Below are 26,852 nucleotides of genomic sequence, written 5' to 3' on the forward strand. Positions count from 1 at the left end.
AATGAGTGTTGTGTTCACTCTATTTAAGTTTTGAATCTTCTCCAGGTTACTAGGACTGCTCTTTACTCTATTATGTGAAGAAATCTACGTCTCCAAAACAAGTTCTCTTAGAAATGCATCGTGACATGAAAAAAAACTAGCAATAATCTAAGAGGAAGCCTATTGTAATTTTCTTATAAAAGAAAACCCTATATATTTCTAACAGACATATATATTTCTAACAGGAACACTTATAGTTTGTTAGTTCTTTAGATTCTATGCGTGAAGCTTGCAAGTAACTTTAGTGAGTTCCGCTATAGGCTCTATTTCCAGTCGTCGCTAGGCCTTGTCGGCCCTACTAACGGTTGGATAAATGGTCACACACGCTTGTCCGTGACGTCACGCCGATTATTCAACTTCTTTGCATCCATTCGTGCTATAAAACACCAATAAACACTCAAAAAGGTAAAAGAATACTTGAGGATGTAAACTTTACTCAAAATCAGCGTTTCAAATCCCGACTGATCTCGCTAATGGGCAATGTAAGAAGACAAAGCCAACAGATGTCAACACTACTCTCCCACGTCACAGGCCCGTAGGCTAGGGGGGAGGGGAGGGGGAACTCCCACACGCCGGCTATTTTCCCCTGTTTGATGAGTATTCCAAGAGCAACAAAAAATATATGAAATAATAATAATAATAAAAAAAAAACGTCTTTCACGTTCGAAGCTCTTGTACGCGACCGCAAAGCACGACGGATGTATGAGAAAAAAGGACATTGTCATTGCCATCAGAATGTTTGATTTCTTCTCTGTCTGTCGTTTTAAAATGGGACGGTGCGTTTTCGGTAAAGAAAGTGTCAGAAATAAAGTGTTAACACATAAAATAGAAACAGAAACATATTTTTGCTGTGAATAGCTTAACTACTCTAGCCAAAACTTATCATATAAACCAACCTTTTAAAAAAGCGTACAGCGCTACCTTAAAAGTGCGAATAAGACTATTTCTTCAAAAACAGTTACTCTAGAAGATATGTGTGAGCATGCAAATGTGATGAAGAAAGGTATTCTAAAAACATACTTATATACATATAATACTTAATACTCAATACATATACTAAATTTTACATTACATTACAATAAATTATATTTTAAAATAATCTCTTTGAATTATGTTATCTAATTTCAGATTTGGCAAAACACCACAAGATGTCTGAGGGCAAGCCTTTTTCTGACTGGGGCGTGGCCGAGTGGGACGCCATTGGCAGGGTGTGGTCCAACCTTCCCGACATATTCGGTTTCCTGATTATGTGGGGGATGACCATGAGCCCGCTGACACCAGACCAGCAGATTCGTTTACTGAAAGTATGTTACGATATTTCGTACTTGCTCGGGAGCAGCGAGCTGATGATGTGTGTGTATTTGGAAGCGGGCGGCACATTTTCTAAAAAAGCGCAGTATGAAAATGCAATGTCATGTTATACAGCTGCTATGGAAATAGCGAAATCAAATGATGACAATCAGACTCAAGCAGCTTGTTATAGATTGATGGGTGAAATTCAGCACAGGCTGCACGATTACAATCAGTCAATGGAGAATTTCCGACACGCACTTAGTCTATGTCAAAAGACAGGTGACGAGAGTGGTCAAGGTAATGCATACCTGGATATGGGTAGAGTGCACAGGTCTCATGCCAAGTACGAGGACGCAATGAATAACTACCAACACGCACTTAGTCTATTTCAAAAGACAGGTGACGAGAGTGGTCAAGCTAAGGCATACCTGGGTATGGGTTTTGTGCACATCTCACAGGGCAAGTACGAGGACGCAATGAATAACTACCAACTCGCACTTAGTCTATTTCAAAAGACAGGTGACGAGAGTTGTCAAGCTAATGCATACCTCGGTATGGGTGTTGTGTACAGTTCTCAGGGCAAGTACGAGGACGCAATGAATAACTACCAACACGCACTTAGTCTATTTCAAAAGACAGGTGACGAGAGTGGTCAAGCTAATGCATACCTGGGTATGGGTGATATGCACATGTCTCAGGACAAGTACGAGGACTCAATGAATAACTACCAACTCGCACTTAGTCTATTTCAAACGACAGGTGACGAGAGTGGTCAAGCTAATGCATACCTGGGTATGGGTGATATGCACATGTCTCAGGGAAAGTACGAGGACGCAATGAATAGCTACCAACACGGACTTAGTCTATTTCAAAAGACAGGTGACGAGAGTGGTCAAGCTAATGCATACCGGGGTATGGGTAATGTGCACATGTTTCAGGCCAAGTACGAGGACGCAATGAATAACTACCAACACGCACTTAGTCTATTTCTAAAGACAGGTGACGTGAGTGGTCAAGCTTATGCATATTATGGTATTGGTAATGTGTACAGGTTTCAGGGCAAGTACGAGGACGCAATGAATAACTACCAACACGCACTTAGTCTATTTCAAAAGACAGGTGACGAGAGTGGTCAAGCTAATGCATACCGGGGTATGGGTAATGTGCACATGTTTCAGGCCAAGTACGAGGACGCAATGAATAACTACCAACGCGCACTTAGTCTATTGCAAAAGAGAGGTGACGAGAGTGGTCTAATTAAAAATACATACCTCTGTATGGGTAATGTGTACAGGTTTCAGGGCAAGTACGAGGACGCATTGAATATCTACCAACACGCACTTAGTCTATTTCAAAAGGCAGGTGACGAGAGTGGTCAAGCTAATGCATACCTGGGTATGGGTAATGTGCACAGGTCTCAGAGCAAGGACGAGGACGCATTGAATAACTACCAACACGCACTTAGTCTATTTCAAAAGGCAGGTGACCAGGAGGGTCAAGTTAACACATACCGCGCTATGGCGAATATTTTCGGAGTAATTTGTAAATACGAGGAGGAGAAGAAATGCATTCGTCAAGCAATCAGTATTGCTGCAACGTCAGAGAACGTGCAGCCCAACCTAGAGGAGCGTGGAAGACTATACACGAAAAGTGGAGACTTCAACGAGGCGAACAAGTGTTACGAAAAGCAGCTTGATTTATGTTTAATGAATGGCGACGTAGTTGGGCAAGCACATACACATGTTATGATGGGTACACTGCACATGTCTCAACGTAACTACGATAAGGCTATGGAGTGTTACCAACAAGCGCGAGATAAGTACGAGAAGAGTGGTAGCACGTATAGCCAAAATATGCAAGCAATATTGTATTTGAGGATGGCTGAAGTGCATTTTATTCGTCTTAACTACAAGGAGGCACTTGAGTACTTCCTGCTTGCAGAATATTATTCTCCAAAAACTAGCACTCGCTTACTTTCTAATATATACCAGGGTATCGGCAAGTTGTATGTCTGTATGGGCCAGTTTGAAGATGCGGAATCGTATCTTTTTAAAAGCTTGATTTTTTACGAGCAAATCTTCACTAATCTTGGAAAGCTAGAAGACGCAAAAACTAATATCGTAGATACCTATATTGAGGCATATCACTGGCTAGTCTTTGTGTCAGTTAAACTCGGGAAAAAGAGCCAAGCCGTGTTGGTGTCAGAGCAAGGAAGATCGCGCGTCCTTAGTGAAAACCTTCAAACCAAATATGGACTTCAAGGAGATGCAACAAAGAACTCATTAGGCCAAGAAGTATGTTTGTTAGTCAGTGGAACCTCGCCCTCGTTTGTTGTTGTATCATTGAGTGATAAATACCTTCACTTATTCACTCTCTCATCTCTAACTCCGTTAGTTGTACATCCCGCAGCAATGCAAATGACAGATAAAGCGGAACAATGGCTATCTCTTCTCAAATACCTGATCAACAGAGTTATATGTGATGCAAATCTGCACGTCCGTCAAAATCGCGATGATACCTTCGAAGACAGATCGCTGGACCTGGACTATGATGACGAGTCTGAACAACAACACGTGCTGACAGAACTCGCAAGGGTAACACTAGGGTCCAAGGGCTCAGAGAAGACGAATGAAATCGGAGGCGAATCAAGCGGAAACAGAAAAGACAAGAGTGTCGCCAAGATGTGGGGCGGAGATAGTGAGTGTCACCTTGCTACCAGGTCTCCTTTACCACATACCACAGAAAAACCGAAGGTGAGTGACGAGGTTACTAGCGGTAAAGTACCACAGGAGCACGACGAAGACGTCTGTACGCCACCCCCAATAAGCAGTGCCGAGACACAGAGAGGGTCCGGTCTACTAAAAGAGCTGTACCGGATACTGATCGAACCAATTAAGATGGAACTCACCCAAGATGAAGTCGTGTTTGTTCCTGAAGGTGTTACGTTCATGGTCCCATTCGGCGCTCTGCAGTCGCCAGACGGGAGATTCCTTTCTGAGAAAAAGGCAATTCGTTTCGGCCCATCACTCACTACTCTTAAGTTACTGAGAGAATGTCCTGAAGACAAGCACTGCAAACGTGGTGTACTTGTCGTTGCGAATCCAAGATCGAACGCAAACGTATTTACACGCAACAGGAGTGGAGCCGACGTGGTGATGTCTTTTCACGAGAGGTTTTCAAATCTCCCTGCAGCAAGTAAGGAAGCTATTATGATCAGTGAAATACTGCCCGACGTGACATGTTTGATCGAGTACCAAGCGACCAAGAATGTGGTGATGCAGAGTCTCGAAAAAGCCGTCGGTGTTGTCCATATCGCTTCGCACGGTGACTCAAAGACGGGGGAAATATTAGTCGCACCAGAACCACGCATGGATGAGCATGATATCGCTGAAAAAGAGGAATACCTCCTGACAATGAAGGAAATCAGCTCGTGTCAGATCAACGCAAGTCTGGTCGTACTCAGCTGCTGTCATAGCGGCAGAGGCCAGATCAGAGCCGAGGGCGTGATGGGTCTGGCGCGAGCGTTCCTCGCTGCAGGAGCTCGCTCCGTGCTCGCAACGCTGTGGGCGATTGGCGACAAAGCCGCACTGGAGTTCATGGAGCGCTTCTATCGTCACCTGGCCAGCGGATTGTCAACTAGTGCCAGTCTCAAGCGGACAATCCGGGACACCATCTCAATGAATGATAAATACAGCCACCCCTATTACTGGGGCGCGTTTGTTCTCGTCGGTGATGACGTCACTATACGGTAAAGACGAAGAAGGGAAGTTTCAAAAAAAACCTCTGGGACCCTGCAATACATTGAACTCGGAGGAGTAAGCTCAGCTTGACTTTTTTTCATATTTGTATGACAGTTATATCTCATGTGTATTCTTTTTGGCACTATTCATCTCTAGGGTCTTTTTTGAAAAGGTGGCATTCAGAGTAAGGCGCTAATTCGTCATTTGCTTATTTGAAGCAGAGCAATCAAGTCAATAACTTTTGATTGATTTTGATTTGCAAGTCGTAGCTTATTTATAAAACAGTGTAGTTGAGTGTAACCAAGTTAACAAAATACAACAAAAAGGTTGTGAACAGGCGCGTACCCAGGATTGGCTGAGGAGGGGTGCGCAGTCATAGGAATCATTTAGAAAAGGCATAGTATTCGAAAATTTCTTAATAAGAAATGACCCCCTTTTGGGCCACCAAGAAGGTGGGTGGGGGGGGGGGGATGCGTGCGCATTCTGCGGAGGGAGCGAATGTTTTTTTTAGGGTTATTCGAGAGGGAACCCCTAAAAGCATTCACGAAGGCTTGTATTCTTTGATAATAATAGTCGAGTTAAATTTCACTTTGCTAATTCCGCTTATTAATCAAATCCAGATTATTAGTAAATAATCCCCAAAGTTAATTCTTCTTAGAATGTAAGAAATCCATTGCTATAACTGCAGATTAAAATACGGTTTTTCATCATTTTTCTTTTCTTTATTAATTATTATAAAGTATATCCTATATTTTGATGCTCTTTGCATAGGATCAAATAAGTATAATAATAATGATATTAATTGTATAGTAGAGACTAGTGTTTGGCCATGTTATAGTATTTGTAGGAATAGAAGAGGAAATAAAATGTAAATACAAGTGTTGGACCCGCTGTTACAACTGCAGACGCAGATGTAGATGTTACACCTACATTGCTGCGTTCACGCTATCGTTCCTTTTATAACATTCCGCTACAGATCGGTACCCAGGGTTTTTCATGAGGTGGGGAGGGGGGTGGGGGTTCGAGAACCTAAGAAAGTGAACCTTTTCACTGGAGGAAGGGGGGCGGAAATGTTTTATGTGCTAGGGATAACACCGTTCTCATGATGTTGCGCGCGCATCCAAAATACAATAGACTGGCGGGACACAGCTGATCTGAAATGGCGTACAAAGTGGATTTTACAGACGAAGCTATAGAAAGTGCTGACAGAGTGCTTCTTTTGCAGTGTTTTGGACCTAGAGTCAAATTTCCCTTTGTCCGCATCATTTTGGATCAGCTATGGCCCGCCAATCTGTGGCATTTTGGACGCGCACGGAAGATCACAAAAACGGTCCTTGTACCTGTCGCTGTTGGGATATCGCAAATGCACAAATATTCTTATAATAATAAGCACGTGATAAGGGGGGTTTGAGGGCATGCTTTCTCCTTGGGACTTTCAACTCCTGCATTTTCCACAAGCTTTATAAACGACAATTCTTCAGGGGAAGATCCCCATAAATTACTTCAGGAATAGCGCTCCTACTCATGCCGCATGTCCGCTGCTATAAAAATCAAGTACCACTGCCAGCTGGGACGAAATAACCAAGGGAAAATGGTCAGCTAAATGGGTAAACGAATCCAAGCTCAAAGTTGTAGCCTGAGGCCTTTTCCACCTGTGGGCATTACTACGCGACCACCGGAACTCGATCGGCGATTGGAGAATCGCCAATTCCAGCGGTAGCGTAGCATTTCATACAGTGGTAACCGTGATATATTCTTTCTGTATTTTAGGTACAAATTTTGTTTTACCTCGGATATTTGGGGGGAGGTGTGGGTAAATTTTGCTCTCTCAAAGCTGTTGTTATAAATGTCACTGGATTTACTAGTGACTAGAGCTAATATCATACATTTATCATTGCTTTGAGCACATACATGTGTGACCGGGTGGTATTTTGGGTTATTTTAGATTTTGCAAAAATTTTAATTAAGCGATTTTTGGATTGCGATTATAATTGTTTTACGTATTTTACGGATTGTTTGTCAAACGTGATTCTAATTCGATCCGTACACGTTTAGGAATTTACTTTCAACATGTTTCAAATTCCTTTAGATTAGTATCAATAGCTTGATAGTGCTAATTGAATCAAGTAAGCGTCCTTTTACCATTTCCCAGGAAGATTTGTTTCTAAATTTGACAGGACAATGAACGCTGAGTAATTTGAACGGTAGTAAATGTTAGCGTCCCTAGAAAAATGCGCGTCCCCAAGCGAGTATAAAATCGGCTGTTTTAACAGTATTAGTTAGTTTTTTTTTAGTTTAGTACCGTTGAGCAAAGGAGACGCATTGCTTGCGCGGCGTGATGCGGGAGCGAGATATGCAGTTGCTCAGGGAAGACAGTCAGCAGAGATAAGCTACAAGCTTTGAGCGCTGTTCGTACGGGCCTGTCATGCCAGTTGTGTTCAGTTTGATTTACCGGTTGTAAGTACTTTGTTTTTAAAACTAGCTTTGGTTTAGGTTACCTTTTCTCGGGATTTGACTATGTTTGTTATCACTTAAAATTTATTATTTAATTTGTTAATAAATCCTTATAAGACCATGCCTTGCATCATGTATTCGTTCTCACGTTGCCTTTCGCTCGATCGTTTTCGTTTCATTCCATTTAATTTTGCCTACTTTTTGGCTGGTGTCAGAACCTGATAGTTTTGCCTTCAGTATTGCATTTGTTTCTACATTTTTCGTAACCGCACGGTAAATGTCAAGTTCCGACGGTTACACATGCATGCAAATACTTTTCTTCTGTAATAATTCCAGATTTTTTTTGGGCAAAAATCATAAGAATCCAAGATGGCAGATCCAAGATGAGGGACCCGAGAAGATGGCGGAAATTCTTACCAAAAAAGGATTATAAACGTTTTTATGGCCTTTTTGCATTGTGAAGCCGTTAAAAGGTTTATTCTGACATATCTCAATGATGTAAGATGATTTAAACCTTATATTTGATAATATAGGCAAAATTTGAAATAATAGCTTAAGATTGTATTCATCTTTATCTGTACTCTATATCAACCCCGCGGAAAATATTATCATCCATATAGCAGATTTTACTGTTGGATGATTGAAAATGTAATTCAAGTTCGAAAATTAAAAGTACACCACCAATTTTTTTCGGCAGTAAAAGATTCGTAGCACTAACCCAGAGACTTAAACTATCGGCTCATTCCTTTGGAGTCTCCTCAGCTGGTGCCTCATCTTGCGCAGGCGCGGTATCTTGTTCTACTGGGGCCTCGCTTGCAGGCTGGTCTGTCGGAGCGTCTGGCCCAGTGTCTGCTGGTGGGCCGCCATCTTCTGCTGGTTGGTTTTCTGTGAAGCAAACGAAGGAATGAAGTCAGTGCCTCATCAACGGACGGCATCAAGATGATGACAAGGACCCTGACTATTTGGTCCTCTATGTGTTGATTTGTTCCTTTTTTTTTCGCTTCTCCCCCACCCCCTTAAGAATTGTTTGCCAAACAGTTTACGGCTCCTCTGATATTGAAGCTTGAAGATAACGTCACAGAAACTGAAATAAAATCATTAAAAAATCTGTGAGAAGCGCACTTTCTGAAATACAACATTTAGTTCTATTTACTTTTATTACAGCCTCACGAATATCACCAATATCTTGATATGATGTATTTTCGGCGGCAAACAGGCCTCAAAATTTTATTTTTGTCAATCGAAAACTATTCTATCAAAAATAGTTTTAGCGAAGAAAAACAAAAAGTTTATTTCTTTTCATAAACAGCACGACTAAACTATTGTGTATGACCATGCGCGCAGATGCTGACCAACATCCGACGATTGCAGGCTCTCCTTAGGGGAAACCACTATAATTGTGTTACCCTTATTCTTGTCATTCCACGCCATTATGTATATTCTACTTTTTTCTCCCCTTTAGATCCTCTCTCCACTGACAACAAACCCCCCCTTTTTTCATCCACCCACCCTAGATGCCATGGTACGAAGACCCGCTTTTAACCAAAAACAATCGCATCACTATCCCGGACACTCCTTATAGTCCAACTTCACTTACTGTAGCATTATCCCCATATTTACCCTCCAGTCCTTACCCCTGCCACGCACCTCTACCCGTATCACGACCATAATCCCCCTATATGTCCCCCCTCTCCCCAGGTGCCATGGTACGAATACCCGCTTTAGAAAACCCCATAGCGCGTGATTAAATCTGCAAATATGTCTGGTTGTGCTTTTCTCTTGCTCGTAATCCTATGCACGTCTTCAGAATGTCTAAATGATTAAATTAAGTGTATTTTTTTCTTCTTTCCTTCTTTCGTTAGAGCAAGCTACCAACATACTGACAGCAATGTTTCATTTATAGAATTTATGTGATTACGTTGACTTGGGAGGCACAATTCCGGCCCTGTCCTTGAGGAACTAATTGAAGCAGATGAATTGCAAATTTCATATGGAATAAAAGAATGGATTACCATAATGACTTTCACCTCGTAATTATGCTGAAAACTGACACAAAACAAGTAAAGTTAAAGGTGCTTTCCAATTTTGCCAGTATAGACGTTAACAAATAATGAAATTATTAGTATCTGTGCACAACATGGTGGCGTCATTTGTGTGGTTTTATTACTCGATATTCCATAATAATGAAATATTCAATATTCACGAGAAGTATCTAAGTGTTTATTTAGGCGACAATATCTCCAAAAATATTTGTCCGATTTCTGGGAAATGAAAGGGTTGTTTAAAGGAGGGAATGATAATTGTATGTGATTCAGAACAACTTGTGCTTGATATGACACCGCGAACAGTTCCACCAACAATCATACACTAGAAAATTGATACCACACACTAAAAAAATAATTCAAGATCTTTCTCCGATTTTCCTATAAATGGCACCCATAAAAGTGATCACAATATGGGAGTAGTGGTTTTATTTCCCAGATACCTACCTGGTATATTCAGTGCAAGCATTTCTAGTGGTACAATCTTTGGTTTAATTTAGAGCCAAGCGGGAACGATATGTAAGTACCCATTATATTGTTCATCAGGCTTAGTGTCCGTTGGTGGGTCATATACGTTTTCGTATGCGAGATTATCATCTACAATGTACAATCTACGAGTTTATTACAAATCTTCTGGAAATGCAACAGCTAGAGAGATCTATTTTACAGGAACGCCCACTCTAGGTTAGAGAGCATGAGGCTCTAACAATTTGGTCTTTATGCCTTGACTGCATGTAACTTGTTTAGGATAATTATGCAATTTATGTTCTACTTTATTCCATGATTAGAGTTCAAATATTATTGTAAGCTCTACCAGGGCCACAAAGGCACATTTATGCATGTATGTTTTCTCCCATGCGCTTTTGAGGTAAAATTCCTAATTTTAGATTCAATTAATTATAATTCACTTTACGATCGTTTTACAATAAAATCACCATAATCATCGAGTTGGTTTTCCGTGGTTTTCCGTATTTTCGACCCGTAAAATTCGCCGCTCAATTTTCCCGACTCTGGCTAACCCAGTGGCATATAAAGTTTGGAACTCCTTCCCAGGCCGCTCGCCCTGGTCATAGTTACACCGTAGTTGTAAATAAGTTTATCCGAACGGAAAAGTACGGATTTCTATCATAGTATCCAATCATAAACTATAGAAGAAAGACTGCCATAGTGCAGAGCTCCAGACAGTCGCACTCAAATAACGGAGATATCATTCTCGAAATGTATGTAGAAATCATTACATATTCCTGTGAATGGTTAATTGTTTGGCATCTTTATGGAAACATTTAGCACGCAAAACGGTATCCGACAATCGCTGATTGGAGCGGAACTATATATAAACATTCTGTTTTCCTTCTGTTGGAAGAAAGAGTGCGATTTTTTGTCATAACAATCCACGTCCGCCATTTAGATCGTCATAGCGCGCGCAGTGAAATGCGCAAGCGCAACAGAATAGTCCCTGGTATGAGAATAAAAAAAATAATAAATAAAAACTTCAAACAAAGCTTGGGATAGGGTAAAAATTTGATCATTGTTCAATTTAATTTGTTTATTCATAACCTTTTCATAACTAGATTCCTGTGTATTTTCCTCTTGAGAAAGACATGACGCAATGCTTTTGCATACTAATAAGGGGAGTCCCCGGCAATCTGACTTTCACTTTCGCTAGTAGAATTTCCTGTTTGAGTGTTTAGCGGGGCTCACATTTACTCAGTTCACTGGCTTTTGGAATTATAGAGCCTGCACCGCCTAACTCATCAATAGCAGGCTTCATCATTTCTTTATTGCATTAGCTTCCACCAAAACCAGCACAAGCGGTAAGCTGATTTGTCCGTTGTGATTCCGTTCTCTTATTCGCTAGTGTCATGGCTATTTTATCTTCTCACTTTTGTAATTGTGTCGTTCCAGAAAATATCCATACCCCCCATGGAGGGATTGGGAACTCCGGAGGGGGTGGGGGGTCAAACGCCCAGGAATTTCCAGAGGGGAAGACGGGTGAAATGCCCTTTTTCCATTACAGTTACCGTATTTATTTTTTTTCCAGCGGGCTGGAAATTCCAGAGGGGTGGGGGTTCATACCTCAGAACCCCTCCTTGTGGGAGGGGGTATGAATATTTTCTAGAACTACACATTTAGCCTTCGCATAGCCGTTTTCACCCGCTCGACTTGTACAATAAGGGCTTAAATCATCAATCAGGATTTGACACGAGTGGTGGGTGTTCAGTGCTTTCTCAGTAACAATTCGTAGAAAGCATTTAGCGTTCCATGGTTTGAGTTTGAGTTCAAATTATTAAATTTGTGTTCGAATTATCAAGTTTGTGTTCGAATTATTAAGTTTGCGTTGAAATTATTAATGTTGCATGTGCTTTACATTTTAGATGATGTTTTGTCCATATCGGCCACGGTATATAACCATAGTCGGGTCGCCTATGGCTAGCCCCACTAAACCCTATACTTGAAGCCGAAGTGCACTTCTGTTCAAACATACCTTGGCGCTGATTGGCTAATCTAAACCATGTTGCATTCCTAAGTATTCCTTTGAGAACTGAACAAGGAAGGGATGTCTAGAGGTCAGTGACTTAGCTTCAAAACGCCAATTCTCGAGTAGAAAGGAATTAGGGGCGAGCGTGAAATGCGCCAGGAATAAAGACCAAAAACCCGTTGATCTGCCTGAAGTATTCGGTATTTTTATGTTTCTTGTCATACCTGTCACAACACGGGCACAAAACAAATAGCAGATATACATATAATACCACAGGTATCCCAGTCAACCCTGCGCTCAGGATCTAGTTTTAGCCCCCCCCCCCCCCCCCCTTGCCCCTATAGGAATTGTCACACTATAAGATATCTAGGAGCGTAGAGTTTTGCATTTCTTAACCAGTAGGAATTTTTTCCTGTTGCAATAAAGAACCCTCAAAATCTTGATGGTATCATGAGGAGATGAACTGTTTAAAAAACAACAACAATCATTTGTTGCATTTTGAATCTCATAACCTGAATTTCCTAGCATATCATACCATACCCCAGTTGAATCTGTCTATATTAGGTTCTAAGACGCGTATTATTATAGATAGATACCTGTGTATTTTCCTCTTGAGAAAGCCTGATACCCACATGACGTAATGTTTCTGCATACTAATAAGGGGAGTCCCCCGCCAATCCTTTCACTTTCACTTAGTAGAATTTCCTGTTTGCGTGTTTAGCGAGGTTCACATTTACTGGCTTTTGGACTTATAGAACCTGCGTGTTACCGTCTACCATCGCTTAAATTGTCAATAGCAAGCTTGATCATTGTATTGACATTTTAGCGTCAATAACCAACACAAGCGGTAAGCTGAATTTGGATTTGTCGGTTGTGACTCCGTTACTTGGTTGTTTGTGTTATGGTTAACTTTTCCTCTGTCTTTTGAACCTCAGCCTTCGTGAAGCCGTCTTCATTAGCTCGACTTGTGCAAAGAGAGCTTTATCACTTCTTTTTTGTTCTTTTCACCTCCGGGATTTGATTTGATTGGTGAGTACTTTCTCAGTTAAATGTCGTAATCAGCACTAGCGAGCCATGCTAATTCTTACCATGTTTCACTGTCATTTCTCCCTTCGCCTAATAGGCTAGATTAAACACACAGTACTGTTTGTAATATAGATAAACATATATATTGGGTACATAGATTTATAGGTTGTATATTAACATTAAAATAAATATAGGATATATACCGTAATGATTCGAATATGCGCCCTCTTTTAAATAAGCGTCACTCTCAAAACAATATGCAAAAAATGAGAGCCCCTACTGAAGCGAGGCTATAGTTCTGTATGTTTGCCAGATTATACAAAAATCGGGCGAATTCTTTGGCTCCAACATTTAACGAGTTTGTCGCTTTTTAACGCATTTGGGTCCAATATCAAATCTAATTTCCAACTCTTTTGCACCTAAGAGGATCTAAGAGGAATCAATCTAAGGTCAATCTAAGAGGAAACCTGTTGTGATCCTAGTTTGTTGTTGATAAAAGGAAATTATATTTCTAAGAAGATAGAGAAACCCTAGTTCGCACCATGGAACTACCATGGTTGTACCACGGGAATTAGGATACTTTGTCAGCGATTTCTTAATAAAATAACCAAAAATGCATTCCCAATTTGTATTGAATATTGTATTCCGCAAATAAAATATCTCTAACCTTTGTGCGAAATGTCTCCTGCCTCCCAATTCAGCGAAATCCTTTTTCGTTATATTTCTATTTTTCTTGTCTAAAAACCCACACGATGGTTGTTTTCAACTCTCGAAACATTTGAACAGTACTGAGTAACCATAGCGTCTTGAGTGTTCGTGACTAGCCCGAACGCTCTCCGAACCTAACTTCATATTTAGGTTCTATATAAAATAGGAAGGGAGTGGAGCAACGCTCGATTCCATTGTTCAAAAACCTGCCTAGTTACGGCCAATGTTGTGATGTTGGTATGAGAGTGATTGATGAGTGACAGCTCACTTTCTCTTTGAACTTTTACCTCGCCGCCGACACACGCCTACCCTGGTCCCAGAGCCTTGAGCATCTCCGAGGCTCTGGGACCAGGGTAACACACGCCCAAACTCACATAAGCATTTTTCTTACAAGATGTATCTAGCCTACCGTTCTACGTCATCGCAATGCCTAGTTACCAGAATACTTTCTGCATAATTTAAAACTGTGTCATGGCCGCCATCTTGAATTTTAAGATTCCAGCTCTCAGATCAATGTTATTTGTGGGGTTAAAGGCCCGGTTCGCGATTCGATAACTGTATATTTTACCATAGCCTCAATTTCTACCAAGTTATTGTGGAAAATTATCTCCGCTTGGATTGATTTCGCTTTATTTACTTGTGTTAATACATTTGCAACCCGAATAGACCCGATACACGTGAGGGTCGAGATTAAAGTTAATGTGCTGACTGCTTTACACTTACACATATAGTTTACCTTAAGACTTAATTGAATGTGCTCTGGACACTCATGAATGGTCTTGAGGTATTTACCTTTATTGCTTTATCTATCTTGAAGTTGAAGTAGTTTGTCGATGAAGGAATCCCAAAGAATAGGCTACTTAGATCGGACACTTGACTGGGTACTCATAAGATGAATTTTGTTTTCTTTCTATAAAATATCTTGATCTCTGTCATTGAATGTCATATCATTTTTACCACTTCGATTCCAATTAAGTACAGAATATGTGTGACTTAAATCGAGACAAGTTCCATCAGAATATCAAGCAGTTTTCATCAATACTTAGGTGTCAAAAGTCTTGTACTAGAAAAGTTAAAATCCTGCTGCTTTGGCTTTGGTATCTATTTAGAGGTAAACATGAAAATTAAATCTATGAAAATTATTTTGGTACTTTGGCGCTTTTTTTTTGGTGCTTCCTTTAGATGAGTTTTGTTATTTTCCTTAAATACCTTTATTTTTAATTGAATGTCCTTTTATTTTTATGGAACATTTTCAATTAAATCTAGATAATTGTGCCGTCTTGAAAATATGTATATAATCTAATTTAAAGTCTGGATATTCTATAGCCCTCTCATTTGACTTCAAAATAAATAAATGTTGTTGTTTACTTTGCACTTACATAAATAAAATGATAATTTTCAATAAAATTATATTGTTAATACAATATGACTGGCTTTAGGTGTTAAAATAAATTTACCCCTAAGTGATTGCACATTGAGGGCTGTGAACCAAATAATTTTTTAAGAAATAACAATTTCAAAACACATTCTCAGCTTTCCTTAATTTTATTACTGTGCTAACTCTGCTTTGGGGATAGTATTTTTAAGATTTTTGGCATGTAAAAGATTGGACAATCAGTCCCATTCATGCAGCACACCTCAAGTCCACCACCCACCTGAAAAGATGATGCTCTTACCTTTCTTACCCCAATCAGTGTTGTGATATGACAATTACAATACAAACCAAGATTGTATATATATTTTATCATATACAAAGTGTGCAGTGAAATCATTGTCATACATGTCAGAACACAGGGCCCAAACAAGTTGCAGATCTCAGGTATACCAGTCAACCCTGCGCGCAGGGTCTAGTTCAATTAGAGATATCATTTATATGTATAGCTCTTCGATTTTCAGTATAATGATGTAAGATATGTCGATGTTTTGCAAGCCGCATACGACTTTTGCTTCGCTTCAGTTTTGCCTCGTAACTTGAATTACACGACATACCTGTTTAGAAAGGAACGTCTTGTTCGTCTCTCGCCAGACACTGTTTGGGATAGGGATACATCCACCCTTATGCTAATACTATATACATATTCATATAAATAAATCCGCATGCGGCGCAAATTCTATAGGCTTGAGGCGTCCTAAGAGTGAATTTGTCTGCGAATTTTGCTGGAAACTTACCATTCGGTGCAAATTCGGACTAATTCTTGAATTAGCTTTGAACCAATTTAAAAAAAAAGATCCTATTAAATTTTCTGAAGAAACACCAAATACGTTTTTAACTGTCATAAAGTGTTAACATAAATACTAGTACATTGTTAACCGTAATGCTAATAAAAAGAAATTGAAGAGCTTGGGCTTCCTGTGGATAAACCTAAATTCGTCTGTTATTCAGACTAGCTAATGGGGGAAATCCCCTACAAACGTTTGTGATTTGCAATTCAAATTTCCTACATTTTTTTGTTTGTTCGTATTTTGTGCAAAGCATCATTTGATCTTCAACTACAGCCCTGATGTAGTGTCGAATTGTGCTTAAAGGCAAGTTGAACAAGGTGAAATCAAGTTAAAACTTTCGGGAAATGAACCTCTATGTATCATTACACTCGAAAGCTTCATACCAAGCATTATTGAACGAGGTATGGATTTTGTCAGTTCTATAACAGACTATTTCGTGTTATAGTTACGGTTTTCTGTACTTACTTTGGACTTGCGAAGTCATCTTTTGTTTGTGTCCTGTGGAAAAAATAGCTTCCATCACTCCTACGCTTACAACTCACTGTTTATAAGTTTTGAATCTTCTCTAGGTTTCTAGGACGGCTCTTTACTCTGTTGTGCGCAGATATCTATAACCAAAGCCTCTTGTAAATGTGTCGTGACATTTTCATACAAGTAATAATCTAATAGGAACTATATTGTAATCCTATTTTTTTGCTGATAAAAGAAAACTATATATATTTATAAAAAGAGAGAGAAAGCCTTAGTTTCTTAGATTCTGCAATAGGTAATTTATTCATAATGTATCTCTTTCGTTAGGCGTGAAGCTTGCAAGTAACTTGTAGCGTGTTCCGCCATTAAAATTAGAGATTGCTGTTACTTGTCATTGAGCGATGTCTGCGGTTTTGTATAAAGGACAGCATACATTTTGAGATACAGGGTTTTGTGTGTGTTTTTTCGACATTACGTCGAAAAGCCAGTGAGAGTCAATTTGTCTGCGAAGTTTGCTGGGAACCTAGCCTTAGATTCGGACTCGGATATTTTCTTGAATTAGAATTTCTTAGGGAAAGTTCATTTATTATACCGAGAGGGGTGGGGGGGTGGGGGTCGAAAGTGTATGGATTTTAAAAACGGGGGTCACTGATTTCTTTGGTCACTGGTTTTGTCTCTTCTATATAACTTGACCAAGTGTCAAATCAGACTTCTTGGTCCAATGAGTCTCATCGGTTTGGGGGCAGTTATTGGCACGCACAATCGAGGAGAGCCACGTTTTATCTATGCAATTCAATGCCTTCACTTTTTCTGAATTAATATTTTTAGCGAATTCTTTCCCCTCCACTTCCTGACCAGCTTGCAGCTAATCTCTTGCTCGCATTCCTTTGACATTGTCTTTTGCGTTCCTTCCTTCTTTGTTTTTCTGGAGGGGTGGGTGGGTGGGGGTGGGGGGTTTCTAAAATATGGAGGAAGCATAAGGGGGGCATGAGAAATTTTGTTCCTCCTGAAAGGGGGGGGGCAACTAATTTTATCCCTTACTTTTATCAAAATCCTCACGCGTCCCCCTCCCTCGGATAATAAATGAACTTTTCCTTAGAAACACTATTAAAAAGACACTGTCAGAGAACACCCAAAAAGCCTAAGCATAAATACCAGTTCATTATTTACCATAACGTCCACAGAGAAAAATTTTAGAAATGCAGTTTTTAGGGGGTTATTTTTTTCATTTCCATACCCAGAGGAGGGGGGGGGGGGTAATTTTTTTTATCTTGTTCCACGTGAGATACCGACCAGGCGATCTGCCTTATTACACATAATTTTCGCGGCGTCAAAATTCCGAGAATGTGAGATGGCGATATTTCGCGACACTTTATTTTCGCGATTTTCCTATTTTCGTAAAAACCCGATCACTTTATTTTCGCGATTTCGCGATTTTAGGGATAATAAAATCAAGCAAAACAAATTTAATGGAATGGAATTAATGTGCTATAATCATCAACTCATTTGCAACAAAAAGATGCGTTGGCTAAATTTATCTTCATAAAAATCTATACAAGTCAAACTCATAAGGTGTATCATAAAGCTTATTAAAAGACCAATACTCCCCCAAATGTTTCTTGTGTACTCACTTAATTTTCGCGCATCCTAATTTTTACGACACTTACTTTTCGCGTCACTTTATTTTCGCCAATCTTTTAAAAGTGTAATAAGATATGAGCAATTAAATTGAAATTTGTAAATTCTTAGCGGGTTTATAATAATAAAAGAAAAAAAACTGTTAATTTTTTCTTAAGCAGGGCGATGTTCCGTTGACTCAAAAATACCGGGGGGGAGTGGTGGTAATTTTTAAGACGTCATGATTTCTGAGGGGGGGTCTAAATTTTATCATTACATTTTTCAGGGGGGTAAAAATTTCAATCTTGGATTTATTAAAAAAAACACCGCCCCCCCTCCTACCCCCCCCCCCCCCCCCCCCCCCGTGGACGTAAATAACGATCGGTCCCTTACACTCGGAAGTTCCATATCAAGCATTGAACGAGGTATGGATTTTGTCAGTTCTATAACAGACTTTTTTCGTATTTATGGTTACGGCTCTCTATTCTTACTTTAGACTTTGCAAAGTCATTCATGTTTGTGTCCTGTGGAAAAATAGCTTCCCTCACTTTTTTTCTTACGACTTTAATGAGTGTTGTGTTCACTCTATTTAAGTTCTGAATCTTCTCCAGGTTACTAGGACTGCTCTTTACTCTATTATGTGAAGAAATCTACGTCTCCAAAACAAGTTCTCTTAGAAATGCATCGTGACATGAAAAAAACTAGTAATAATCTAAGAGAAAGCCTATTGTAATTTTCTAATAAAAGAAAACCCTATATATTTCTAACAGACATATATATTTCTAACAGGAACACTTATAGTTTGTTAGTTCTTTAGATTCTGAATTAGTTAATTTATTCATAATGTACTTCAATCTGATGATCGCTAGGCGTGAAGCTTGCAAGTAACTTTAGTGAGTTCCGCTATAAACTCTATTTCCAGTCGTCGCTAGGCCTTGTCGGCCCTACTAACGGTTGGATAAATGGTAACACACGCTTGTCCGTGACGTCACGCCGTTTATTCAACTTCTTTGCATCTATTCGTGCTATAAAACACCAATAAACACTCAAAAAGGTAAAAGAATACTTGAGGATGTAAACTTTACTCAAAATCAGCGTTTCAAATCCCGACTGATCTCGCTAATGGGCAATGTAAAAAGACAAAGCCAACAGATGTCAACACTACTCTCCCACGTCACAGGCCCGTTGGCTAGGGGGGAGGGGAGGGGGAACTCCCACACGCTGGCTATTTTCCCCTGTTTGATGAGTATTCCAAGAGCAACAAAAAATAGATGAAATAATAATAATAATAATAATAAAAAAACGTCTTTCACGTTCGAAGCTCTTGTACGCGACCGCAAAGCACGACGGATGTATGAGAAAAAAGGACATTGTCATTGCCCTCACAATGTTTGATTTCTTCTCTGTCTGTCGTTTTAAAATGGGACGGTGCGTTTTCGGTAAAGAAAGTGTCAGAAATAAAGTGTTAACACATAAAATAGAAACAGAAACATTTTTTTGCTGTGAATAGCTTAACTACTCTAGCCAAAACTAATCATATAAACCAACCTTTTAAAAAAGCGTGCAGCGCTACCTTAAAAGTACGAATAAGACTATTTCTTCAAAAACAGTTACTCTAGAAGATATGTGTGAACATGCAAATGTGATGAAGAAAGGTATTCTAAAAACATACTTATATATATATAATACTTAATACTCAATACATATACTAAATTTTACATTACATTACAATAAATTATATTTTAAAATAATCTCTTTGAATTATGTTATCTAATTTCAGTGATATTCAGCACAGGCTGCACGATTACAATCAGTCAATGGAGAATTTCCAACACGCACTTAGTCTATGTCAAAAGACAGGTGACGTGAGTGGTCAAGCTGAAGCATACCTGGGTATGGGTAATGTGCACAGGTCTGAGGGCAAGTACGAGGACGCAATGAATAATTACCAACACGCACTTAGTCTATTTCAAAAGACAGGTGACGAGAGTGGTCAAGCTAATGCATACCTGGGTATGGGTGATGCGCACAGGTCTCAGGGCAAGTACGAGGACGCATTGAATAACTACCAACACGCACTTAGTCTATTTCAAAAGACAGGTGACGAGAGTGGTCAAGCTAAAGCATACCTCGGTATGGGTGATGTGCACTGGTCTCAGGGCAAGTACGAGGACGCAATGAATAACTACCAACACGCACTTAGTCTATTTCAAAAGACAGGTGACGAGAGTGGTCAAGCTAATGCATACCTGGGTATGGGTGTTGTGCACAGCTCTCAGGGCAAGTACGAGGACGCATTGAATATCTACCAACACGCACTTAGTCTATATCAAAAGACAGGTGACGAGAGTGGTCAAGCTAGTGCATACCGGGGTATGGGATATGTGCACAGGTCTCAGGCCAAGTACGAGGACGAAATGAATAACTACCAACACGCACTTAGTCTATTTCAAAAGACAGGAGACGAGAGTGGTCAAGCTAATGCATACCGGGGTATGGGTAATGTGCACAGGTCTCAGGCCAAGTACGAGGACGCAATGAATAACTACCAACACGCACTTAGTCTATGTCAAAAGACAGGTGACGAGAGTGGTCAAGCTGAAGCATACCATGGTATGGGTAATGTGCACTTTAACCAGGGCAAGTACGAGGACGCAATGAATAACTACCAACACGCACTTAGTCTATTTCAAAAAACAGGTGACGAGAGTGGTCAAGCTAGTGCATACCGCGGTATGGGTAATGTGCACTTTAACCAGGGCAAGTACGAGGACGCAATGAATAACTACCAACACGCACTTAGTCTATTCCAAAAGACAGGTGACGAGAGTGGTCAAGCTAGTGCATACCATGGTATGGGTGATATGCACTTTAAGCAGGGCAAGTGCGAGTACGCAATGAATAACTACCAACACGCACTTAGTCTATTTCAAAAGACAGGTGACGAGAGTGGTCAAGCTAAAGCATACCTCGGTATGGGTGATGTGCACTGGTCTCAGGGCAAGTACGAGGACGCAATGAATAACTACCAACACGCACTTAGTCTATTTCAAAAGACAGGTGACGAGAGTGGTCAAGCTAATGCATACCTGGGTATAGGTGTTGTGCACAGCTCTCAGGGCAAGTTCGAGGACGCATTGAATAACTACCAACACGCACTTAGTCTATTTCAAAAGACAGGTGACAAGAGTTGTCAAGCTAAAGCATACCTCGGTATGGGTGATGTGCACTGGTGTCAGGGCAAGTACGAGGACGCAATGAATAACTACCAACACGCACTTAGTCTATTTCAAAAGACAGGTGACGAGAGTGGTCAAGCTAAAGCATACCTCGGTATGGGTGATGTGCACTGGTCTCAGGGCAAGTACGAGGACGCAATGAATAACTACCAACACGCATTTAGTCTATTTTAAAAGACAGGTGACGAGAGTGGTCAAGCTAAAGCATACCTCGGTATGGGTGATGTGCACTGGTCTCAGGGCAAGTACGAGGACGCAATGAATAACTACCAACACGCACTTAGTCTATTTCAAAAGACAGGTGACGAGAGTGGTCAAGCTAATGCATACCTGGGTATAGGTGTTGTGCACAGCTCTCAGGGCAAGTACGAGGACGCATTGAATATCTACCAACACGCACTTAGTCTATTTCAAAAGACAGGTGACGAGAGTGGTCAAGCTAGTGCATACCGGGGTATGGGTGTTGTGCACAGCTCTCAGGGCAAGTACGAGGACGCATTGAATATCTACCAACACGCACTTAGTCTATTTCAAAAGACAGGTGACGAGAGTGGTCAAGCTAGTGCATACCGGGGTATGGGTAATGTGCACAGGTCTCAGGCCAAGTACGAGGACGCAATGAATAACTACCAACACGCACTTAGTCTATGTCAAAAGACAGGTGACGAGAGTGGTCAAGCTAGTGCATACCATGGTATGGGTAATGTGCACTTTAACCAGGGCAACTACGAGGACGCAATGAATAACTACCAACACGCACTTAGTCTATTTCAAAAGACAGGTGACGAGAGTGGTCAAGCTAGTGCATACCGGGGTATGGGTAATGTGCACAGGTCTCAGGCCAAGTACGAGGACGCAATGAATAACTACCAACACGCACTTAGTCTATGTCAAAAGACAGGTGACGAGAGTGGTCAAGCTAGTGCATACCATGGTATGGGTAATGTGCACTTTAACCAGGGCAAGTACGAGGACGCAATGAATAACTACCAACACGCACTCAGTCTATTTCAAAAGACAGGTGACGAGAGTGGTCAAGCTAAAGCATACCATGGTATGGGTGATATGCACTTTAAGCAGGGCAAGTTCGAGGACGCAATGAATAACTACCAACACGCACTTAGTCTATTCCAAAAGACAGGTGACGAGAGTGGTCAAGCTAGTGCATACCATGGTATGGGTGATATGCACTTTAAGCAGGGCAAGTTCGAGGACGCAATGAATAACTACCAACACGCACTTAGTCTATTTCAAAAGACAGGTGACGAGAGTGGTCAAGCTAGTGCATACCTGGATATGGGTGTTGTGCACAGGTCTCATGGCAAGTACGAGGACGCATTGAATAACTACCAACACGCACTTAGTCTATGTCAAAAGACAGGTGACGAGAGTGGTCAAGCTAGTGCATACCATGGTATGGGTAATGTGCACTTTAACCAGGGCAACTACGAGGACGCAATGAATAACTACCAACACGCACTTAGTCTATTTCAAAAAACAGGTGACGAGAGTGGTCAAGCTAGTGCATACCGCGGTATGGGTAATGTGCACTTTAACCAGGGCAAGTACGAGGACGCATTGAATAACTACCAACACGCACTTAGTCTATTTCAAAAGACAGGTGACGAGCGTGGTCAATCAAAGGCATACTATGGTATTGGTAATGTGCACATGTCTCAGGCCAAGCACGAGGACGCATTGAATAACTACCAACACGCACTTAGTCTATTTCAAACGACAGGTGACCAGAAGGGTCAAATTAATGCATACCGCGCTATGGCGAGTATTCACAAAGTAATTTGTAAATACGAGGAGAAGAAGAAATGCATTCGTCAAGCAATCAGTCTTACTGCAACGTTAGAGAACGTGCCGCCCAACCTAGTGGAGCTTGGACTACTATACGAGGAAAGTGAAAACTTCAACTAGGCGAACAAGTGTTACGAAAAGCAGCTTGATTCATGTTTAAAGAATGGCGACGTAGTTGGGCAAGTACAGACACATCTTATGATGGGTATGCTGCACCTATCTCAACGTAACTACGATAAGGCTATGGAGTGCTGCCAACAAGCGAGAGATAAGTACGAGAAGAATGGTAGCACGTATAACCAAGGAATAGTGTATTGGATGATGGCTGAAGTGCATTTTATTCGTCTTAACTACAAGGAGGCGCTTGAGTACTTCCTGCTTGCAGAATATTATTCTCCGAAAAATTACTACTTACTTTCTAAGATATACCAGGGTATCGGCAAGTTGTATGTCTGTATGGACCAGTTTGGAGATGCGGAATCGTATCTTTTAAAAAGCTTCATTTGTTACGAGCAAAACTTCACTAATCTTGAAAAGCTAGAAGAAGCAAAAACTAATATCGTAGATACCTATATTAAAACATATCACTGGCTAGTCTCTGTGTCAGTTGTACTCGGGAAAAAGAGCCAAGCCTTGTTGGTGTCAGAGCAAGGAAGATCGCGCGCCCTTAGTGAAAACCTTCAAACCAAATATGGACTTCAAGGAGATGCAACAAAGGGCTCATTAGACCAAGAAGTATGTTTGTTAGTCAGTGGTACCTCGCCCTTGTTTGTTGTTGTATCATTGAGTGATATATACCTTCACTTATTCACTCTCTCATCTCTAACTCCGTTAGTTGTACATCCCGCAGCAATGCAAATGAAATATGAATCGGAACAATGGCTATCTCTTCTCAGATACCTGATCAACAGAGTTATATGTGATGCAAATCTGCACGTCCGTCAAAATCGCGATGATACCTTTGAAGACAGATCGCTGGACCTGGACTATGATGACGAGTCTGAACAACAACACGTGCTGACAGAACTCGCAAGGATAACACTAGAGTACAAGGGCTCAGAGAAGACGAATGAAATCGAAGGCGAATCAAGCGGAAACAGAAAAGACAAGAGTGTCGCCAAGATGTGGGGCGGAGATAGTGAGTGTCACCTTGCTACCACGTCTCCTTTACCACATACCACAGGAAAACCGAAGGCGAGTGACGAGGGTACTAGCGGTAAAGTACCACAGGAGCACGAAGAAAACGTCTGTTCGCCACCCCCAATAGGCAGTGCCGAGACACAGAGAGGGTCCGGTCTACTAAAAGAGCTGTACCGGATACTGATTGAACCAATTGAGAAGGAACTCACCCAAGTTGAAGTCGTGTTTGTTCCTGAAGGAGTTACGTTCATGGTCCCATTCGGCGCTCTGCAGTCGCCAGACGGGAGATTCCTCGCTGAGAAAAAGGCAATTCGTTTCGGCCCATCACTCACTACTCTTAAGTTACTGAGAGAATGTCCTGAAGACAAGCACTTCAAACGTGGTGTACTTGTCGTTGCGAATCCAAGATCAAACGCAAACGTATTTACACGCAGGAATGGAGCCGACGTGGTGAAGTCTTTTCACAAGAGGTTTGCAAATCTCCCTGCAGCAAGTAAGGAAGCTATCAAGATCAGAGAAATACTTCCCGACGTGACATGTTTGATCGAGTACCAAGCGACCAAGAATGCGGTGATGCAGAGTCTCAAGAAAGGCGTCGGTGTTATACACATCGCTTCGCACGGTGACTCACAGACGGGTGAAATATTAGTCGCACCAGAACCACGCATGGATAAGCATGATATCGCCGAAAAAGAGGAATACCTCCTGACGATGAAGGAAATCAGCTCGTGTCAGATCAACGCAAGTCTGGTCGTGCTCAGCTGCTGTCATAGCGGCAGAGGCCAGATCAGAGCCGAGGGCGTGATGGGTCTGGCGCGAGCGTTCCTCGCTGCAGGAGCTCGCTCCGTGCTCGCAACGCTGTGGACTATTGGCGACAATGCCACACTGGAGTTCATGGAGCGCTTTTATCGTCACCTGGCCAGCGGATTGTCCACTAGTGCCAGTCTCAAGCGGACAATCCGGGACACCATCTCAATGAATGATAAATACAGCCACCCCTATTACTGGGGCGCGTTTGTTCTCGTCGGTGATGACGTCACTATACGGTAGAGACGTAGAAGGGAAGTTTCAAGAAACTCTGGAACCCTGCAACACAGGGAACTCGGAGGAGTAAGCTCAGCTTGACTTGTTTTCATATTTGTATGACAGTTATATCTCATGTGTATTCATTTTTTTACTATTTATCTCTAGGGTCTTTTTTGAAAAGGTGCCCTCCAGAGTAAGGCGCTAATTCGTTATTTGGTTATTTGAAGCAGAGCAATCAAGTCAATAACTTTTGATTGATTTTGATTCGCAAGTCGTAGCTTATCTATAAAACAATCTAGTTGAGTGTAACCAAGTTAACAAAATACAACAAAAAGGTTGTGAACAGGCGCGTACCCAGGATTGGCTGAGGAGGGGTGCGCAGTCATAGGAATCATTTAGAAAAAGCATAGTATTCGAAGATTACTTAATAAGAAATGACCCCCTTTTGGGCCACCAGAAAGGGGGGGGGGGATGCGTGCGCATTCTGCGGAGGGAGCGAATGTTTTTTGAGGGAACCCTTAAAAGCATTCACGAAGGCTTGTATTCTTTGATAATAATAGCCAAGTTAAATTTCGCTTTGCTAATTCCGCTTATTAATCAAATCCAGATTATTAGTAAATAATCACCAAAGTTAATTCTTCTTAGAATGTAAGAAATCCATTGCTATAACTGCAGATTAAAATACGGTTTTTCATCATTTTTCTTTTCTTTATTAATTATTATGAAGTATATCCTATATTTTGATGCTCTTTGCATAGGATCAAATAAGTATGATAATAATGATATTAATTGCATAGTAGAGACTAGTGTTTGGCCATATTATAGTATTTGTAGGAATAGAAGAGGAAATAAAATGTAAATACAAGTGTTGGACCCGCTGTTACAACTGCAGACGCAGATGTAGATGTTACACCTACATTGCTGCGTTCACGCTATCGTTCCTTTTATAACATACCGCTACAGATCGGTACCCAGGGTTTTTCATGAGGTGGGGAGGGGGGGGTGGGGGTTCGAGAACCTAAGAAAGTGAACCTTTTCACTGGAGGAAGGAGGGCGGAAATGTTTTATGTGCTAGGGATAACACCGTTCTCATGATGTTGCGCGCGCATCCAAAATACAATAGACTGGCGGGCCACAGCTGATCTGAAATGGCGTACAAAGTGGAGTTTACAGACGAAGCTATAGAAAGTGCTGACAGAGTGCTTCTTTTGCAGTGTTTTGGACCTTGAGTCAAATTTCCCTTTGTCCGCATCATTTTGGGTCAGCTATGGCCCGCCAGTCTGTGGCATTTTGGACGCGCACGGAAGATTGCGAAAACGGTCCTTGTACCTGTCGCTGTTGGGATATCGCAAATGCACAAATGTTCTTATAATAATAAGCACGTGATAAGGGGGGTTTGATGGCATGCTTTCTCCTGGCGACTTTCAACTCCTGCATTTTCCACAAGCTTTATAAACGACAATTCTTCAGGGGAAGATCCCTATAAATTGCTTCAGGAATAGCGCTCCTACTCAAGCCGCATGTCCGCTGCTATAAAAATCAAGTACCA

At 41.1% G+C, this 26,852-nt stretch overlaps 2 protein-coding genes and 4 long non-coding RNA genes across 10 annotated transcripts in view; 5 read left to right on the forward strand and 1 right to left on the reverse strand.

Moving 5' to 3' along the window:
• The window catches only part of LOC116601165 (tetratricopeptide repeat protein 28-like), a 28,842-nt gene extending 5,430 nt beyond the window's left edge, over positions 1 to 23,412 (forward strand). Inside the window, exons 1-5 of one of the 3 annotated variants that reach the window (XM_048734748.1) lie at positions 12,881 to 12,894; positions 12,983 to 13,076; positions 19,873 to 20,945; positions 21,906 to 21,943; positions 22,424 to 23,412. In XM_048734748.1, the coding sequence (XP_048590705.1) occupies positions 19,910 to 20,945; positions 21,906 to 21,943; positions 22,424 to 23,257 (1,908 nt within the window). In that variant the 5' untranslated portion in view covers positions 12,881 to 12,894; positions 12,983 to 13,076; positions 19,873 to 19,909 and the 3' untranslated portion in view covers positions 23,258 to 23,412. Of the gene's footprint in view, positions 1 to 1,187; positions 1,547 to 12,880; positions 12,895 to 12,982; positions 13,077 to 19,872; positions 20,946 to 21,905; positions 21,944 to 22,423 lie in introns of those variants that run through there. The other 2 variants (XM_048734749.1, XM_048734747.1) reach the window with 2 other exon arrangements.
• Positions 1,166 to 26,168, forward strand: LOC116601202 (tetratricopeptide repeat protein 28-like). 2 transcript variants are annotated; one of them, XM_048734740.1, is made up of 4 exons: positions 1,188 to 1,258; positions 1,563 to 4,004; positions 5,229 to 5,233; positions 24,295 to 26,168. In XM_048734740.1, exons 2-4 carry the CDS (start codon positions 1,569 to 1,571, stop codon positions 25,325 to 25,327), a joined length of 3,474 nt encoding a protein of 1,157 aa, XP_048590697.1. In that variant the 5' UTR covers positions 1,188 to 1,258; positions 1,563 to 1,568; the 3' UTR covers positions 25,328 to 26,168. The 2 variants fall into 2 exon arrangements, with proteins under 2 accessions (XP_048590696.1, XP_048590697.1); XM_048734739.1 differs by lacking the exons at positions 5,229 to 5,233; positions 24,295 to 26,168 and having other exon boundaries at positions 1,166 to 1,258; positions 1,563 to 5,088.
• Positions 6,087 to 8,077, forward strand: LOC125573919. 2 transcript variants are annotated; one of them, XR_007314267.1, is made up of 2 exons: positions 6,087 to 7,529; positions 7,863 to 8,077. It is a non-coding gene; the product is annotated as an uncharacterized LOC125573919 (long non-coding RNA). The 2 variants fall into 2 exon arrangements; XR_007314266.1 differs by having other exon boundaries at positions 7,888 to 8,077.
• On the reverse strand, positions 7,715 to 12,780 carry LOC125573917. Its single transcript, XR_007314264.1, has 2 exons — positions 12,644 to 12,780; positions 7,715 to 8,411 (listed from the first exon to the last, which is right to left on the reverse strand). It is a non-coding gene; the product is annotated as an uncharacterized LOC125573917 (long non-coding RNA).
• On the forward strand, positions 14,333 to 16,861 carry LOC125573920. Its single transcript, XR_007314268.1, has 2 exons — positions 14,333 to 16,405; positions 16,574 to 16,861. It is a non-coding gene; the product is annotated as an uncharacterized LOC125573920 (long non-coding RNA).
• On the forward strand, positions 17,087 to 18,243 carry LOC125573924. The gene is made up of 2 exons (XR_007314275.1): positions 17,087 to 17,408; positions 17,489 to 18,243. It is a non-coding gene; the product is annotated as an uncharacterized LOC125573924 (long non-coding RNA).
• Positions 26,169 to 26,852: the final 684 nt, after the last annotated feature.

Source organism: Nematostella vectensis, chromosome 11, assembly GCF_932526225.1.
Source record: "Nematostella vectensis chromosome 11, jaNemVect1.1, whole genome shotgun sequence".
Lineage (NCBI taxonomy): Eukaryota > Metazoa > Cnidaria > Anthozoa > Actiniaria > Edwardsiidae > Nematostella > Nematostella vectensis.

Excerpts from the sequence above, each read along its gene's own strand:
- LOC116601202 (XM_048734739.1), top strand. The coding sequence starts at position 1,569 with ATGGAGAATTTCCGACACGCACTTAGTCTATGTCAAAAGACAGGTGAC.